Source organism: Venturia canescens, chromosome 4, assembly GCF_019457755.1.
Source record: "Venturia canescens isolate UGA chromosome 4, ASM1945775v1, whole genome shotgun sequence".
Lineage (NCBI taxonomy): Eukaryota > Metazoa > Arthropoda > Insecta > Hymenoptera > Ichneumonidae > Venturia > Venturia canescens.
In genome coordinates this window covers 24700406-24704822 of record NC_057424.1, presented here as the reverse complement: position 1 = coordinate 24704822, position 4417 = coordinate 24700406, and the positions used below count along the sequence as shown (strand labels likewise).

The 4417-nt window shown below is 41.8% G+C and overlaps 1 protein-coding gene across 1 annotated transcript; it reads right to left on the bottom strand.

Annotated features, from left to right (window-relative positions):
- Positions 1 to 1793: 1793 nt before the first annotated feature.
- On the bottom strand, positions 1794 to 4391 carry LOC122409687 (calcium-binding and coiled-coil domain-containing protein 2-like). Its single transcript, XM_043417416.1, has 5 exons — positions 4098 to 4391; positions 3855 to 4010; positions 3298 to 3645; positions 2821 to 3129; positions 1794 to 2728 (listed from the first exon to the last, which is right to left on the bottom strand). The coding sequence occupies exons 1-5, from the start codon at positions 4236 to 4238 to the stop codon at positions 2252 to 2254; spliced, it is 1431 nt and encodes a 476-aa protein (XP_043273351.1). The 5' UTR covers positions 4239 to 4391; the 3' UTR covers positions 1794 to 2251.
- Positions 4392 to 4417: the final 26 nt, after the last annotated feature.

Below are 4417 nucleotides of genomic sequence, written 5' to 3'. Positions count from 1 at the left end.
TTTCGTTCGTTTCGAGATGCAACGTCGTTTCTCTCGAATATTCGCCGATGTCGTTGTAAACCGTATTAACTATATACACGTACGTCGAATGTTTATAAATTTTATATAAAATTATCCCAATATTTTAAGATTAATTATTGCGAGCCTGACGAATCTCTAGTGCCTGTTTCGTTCGCGAAAAAAAAAACGATTCGGGATGAAATAACACACAAGACTCGTTCGCTCATTTTTCCGTGGACGCGTACGCGCGCGCGCGCGCGCGCGGGGGCGCTCCATTTCTTTTTCCTCCTTCATCGCTCCACTTGGAAGTATTTTTTTGTTTTGTTTAAATCAAGACAAAAAAGAACTGAATATTGCCCGAATAGAAATAACAAGAATAGTTATAAGAGCGTACCAGGACCGGGGTGGGTGACACGTGTATATGGGCGGGCGGCGGCAGCGGCGCGCGTATATATAACACTATAAATAGGAGTATGCTCGAAGCGAGCACACATCCGGTAAATTTAGAAGCCGCGGTGAACGAAAACAAAGAAGGAAGAGTTCTGTATGATGGTTCCTCAATTGCTAGCGCCCGTGCATATGGACACAAGGGCGGCAGATTGAATCTTCGCGTGCATGCATCCACTGCGCATTAATTGCGAGAATCTGAGAAAAAAGTAAGACCCCCGAAATCTCGGAAAACTCTGGCCTTGATAAATAAAACGTTGACAAGTATAGATCTATACTTGGCGTTACCGCGAGCAGAGCACTTTGCTGCTTTTCATTTTAGAAACGCGTGCTGCTCTCTGGTGTGACGTCACAAAACGTATATCCGCGCTCGATTCAATGGAAATGAGCTATTAATATCACAAAGCCTCAAAATTTTCAAGGATTCTGCCAATTATTTATTACCCAGCACACAATCTTTTTCCCAAATTTACGAAATTTCTCCACTCGAAAGAGTTTTCTCTCTCTCTCTCTCTCTCTCTCTTTCTCTTTTTTTTCTGCCAAATTAACACTATCGCGACTTTGCTTCCCCGAAGATTCATTCTCCGCTCCGAACGAAAATAAAAATGACTCGGCGAATTCGTGCGACGACGATTAGATATTGTGCGATAATTGTATCGCCGCGATGAACCTCATTTTATTTTGAATCACTGCAGTGAATCAGACTCGAATTCTTCATCGCGGGGTTCGTTCGCCTCATCCGCGCCGCGGCGTTATTCATTTTCAAATATGTACAATGCTCTTAAGAATTTTCCATTTTTTGATTATATTTCATATGTCGGTATCCGTCCGAATAAAATGTCGAAAAATCTCATCAATTTTTTATAATGTGAAAAAAAGTATCCTCAGCTCGATGCCGAGGAAAAAAATGGGTATCGAAATATTTTGTTTTTGGCCGATTATCCGAAAGAGAAATCAGTAGGAACTCGAGGTTGGTGAAAAACAACACAAACACTCTCTACGCACGGACATGAGAAAGGGCAGAGGGAAAAAGTGTGAAGCGGTTACATTCGTCGCGGAGGAAGAAGGAGAGAGAGAGAGAGAGACAGGGAGAACTCGAAACTCACAAAATTGATTCGAAATATCGTTGTAAATCACGTTTTTTTTCCAGCTGTCGATTTCGATTAGTCGGTCGTTGTTGAATTGACTGCTGGTGTGGGGCTTAGTTTTACCCAGAGACCTCTCTATACAGACGAAACAATTTAACTGGCTGCTTTCCAGCTTCCGAGGTATAACTAAAAATATACCGACTCGGAGAGAAACTTGGATGCGCTCTTCGCCTCGTCGTCGTCGTCGTCGCGGCCTCGGCTCTTCTCTCGGATTTTATTCTCTTTCTTACATATACGCCGTCGAACAGACGACTTACTGGTCGAAGGTGCGTATCGACGGTACGCGCAACACCGTGCGGGTAAGCCGATTCTGGCGCGGTCGCTCTCGCCGGCTGCATCGTAGCACCGATCTTCGATGAATTTAGAGGCAACCGGGATTCTGGATTGGTATTCGAGAACTCTCTCGCGATCGAAGATGCGAAAAAAGATCGTATCATTGGCAGGAGGCGCGCGGATTCGGGGCAACGTCGATGCCGCCGCCGCGCGCGAGATCTCATCTGCTCTTTAAACGAATAATTATATTTATTCAACGATCGAGAATGCTGCTTTATCGTTCAACGAAGGATTCATATATGCATATATGACGAAACGACGAGAGTCAACAGTTGAATTTTGAGGAAGAAATGATAAAATTTCATTGGCTTTAGCGCTCCGTCTCATAAAAACCTAACGATTGCGAATTTGACGTTTTTTCCTTGGATCAAAATTCCCGATGGTTTCTGGATTTTCAGTATTCTCGCCGGTTCGATCGGGCTTTCGATCGCCACTCTCGATACAATATTCGAGACTCCGTTTGGTGCTTGTTCCGGTGTGCCTGCTGTGCCACCAATTTTTTCATCGTTCGATTCTTCTTTTCCAATGAGGGACGACTTGTTATGATTGTGCAAGGATGCAAGGCCGGTATCCTCCGGCGATGCTAGAGTCGTTTGAATTTCACGATCGACCACTTTGACGTAATTTTCCCTCGTGATACCAATATTTCCGTGTTCGATCAAATGGTCAATTGTTTTTTGCTGCTTGTCAATTATGTTTTTCAATAGAACAATCTCGTTCGCTAAAACGTCATTTTTTCCGGTACTCTCTGATCTGGGGAAATCGGAAGACTCGTCCGTCCTCGCGCGCCGAAGAACAACCTTAAAAATAATGATAATTCCCGATGATGATTTATTGTGTTGCGGTGCGAGTTGTAACATATATGTATTCCTTCGCCCCGTTAAATATATACCTCGTTGCCTTTTTTATCGGTCAAGCGAACGCTACCGCGAGCATCAACCGAGTTCAACATTTCGGCGAGAAAATCTTCGTGAGCTTTCAAACGTTTGACCACTTTGTCCCGTGAATTCCTTGCGTTTTTCAAATTAGTCTCGGCCAAGCTCAAGTCTCTCTCTAATCTTCGGACTCGATCGAGGAGCGAATCGCTGAAGGAGGCCAAAAAATCCCCCTGCAATCGATCTTTAATAATAGATGACCCGCATTTCCGCAATACACGTAGTACCATCGGTTTGTTACATAAACATATCGATTCGGACTCGTTCTCGTTTTTCGAATAAACAAAATATTTATATATATATTCTTTCGACGCGCGTATTCATCTACGAAGCTTTTTCGATAATTCCACTATAAACCCTTTTCTCCCATCGGTGTGGGAGAAATACATTATTTTTTAATGCGTAAAAAGAAAAAGATATAACGAGACACTCACACGAAGAGCATCGATCTTCAATCCGCATATTTGTCGATTACAGTATCGGCACGTCGCTCGCGATCGGTTGCTCGTTATTTCACATTTACTTTTCATCGATTTCCCGGCTATTTCATCATTAATTATCAGCGACGACGGTGAATCTTTGTCCCCGACGATCTCAATAATTGAGTCGATATCTTGCATTATTGGACCACTCTGCTGCTGTGGCTCGTTCGCAGCAGCGAGGCGATATTTTATTCCGTCATCAACGCGGGATGATCGCACGAAACGAAAGTACGAACTTGTAGCCATTATTTGTATTTCTTTACTCACGTAAACGAGTTGATAATCGATACTCGGCAAAGCCTGTATACATACATAAAATAATACTCCAATATTTATTTGCTTTCGCAGAAAATGCACAATTTAAGTTTTTCATCCGCAATGGATTAATGAAAAAAATATGGCAATATATAATAACTCAATATAACGAGAATACATCGAATCGTTGGATATTTTTTCGTCGGGTGAAAACACGTTTAAATGTATATATATATATTTCTGTTCAGTATTACCTCATGATGAAAAATACGCGGAAACGTGATTGTTCTGTGTTTGGGATTTTCAGCATTAGGGGGCGAAGAAAGAGTGTACTCGAAGGTCAAATATTGTTGGAGATTTAACCAATTTCGTGGGAATATACCGATCCAATCTCTCGTCGAAGACTTGAACTATAGATATATCCAATTATAATAATGAAATCATTATATATGTCAAAGAAGAATCCGACTGTAAGGATATGCTAACGGATTATTTACTTGCTCATCTTGAAGACAATAATTTACAGTGAAATCTTCATCGATGCTATATTTCAACTTGACGTTTATGAACGTCACCCTATTTTCGCAAATTTCATGAGGTTCGTACAATTTAGCAACGCTGGGCCAACACCGAATCATTCTTCTTTATTTATGACAATTATTCCTTCTGATATTACGAATTATTTTTATTATTAAAAAGTGATGAACTTTTGCACTGTGAACCAAAGAACTCTGCTCGTGTGTCAACATCTGCTTTGCTTTTTCATCGCCATCTTGCGGCCGAGTCGTTTGGCAAAGTTCCTCGATCGCGTGCATTT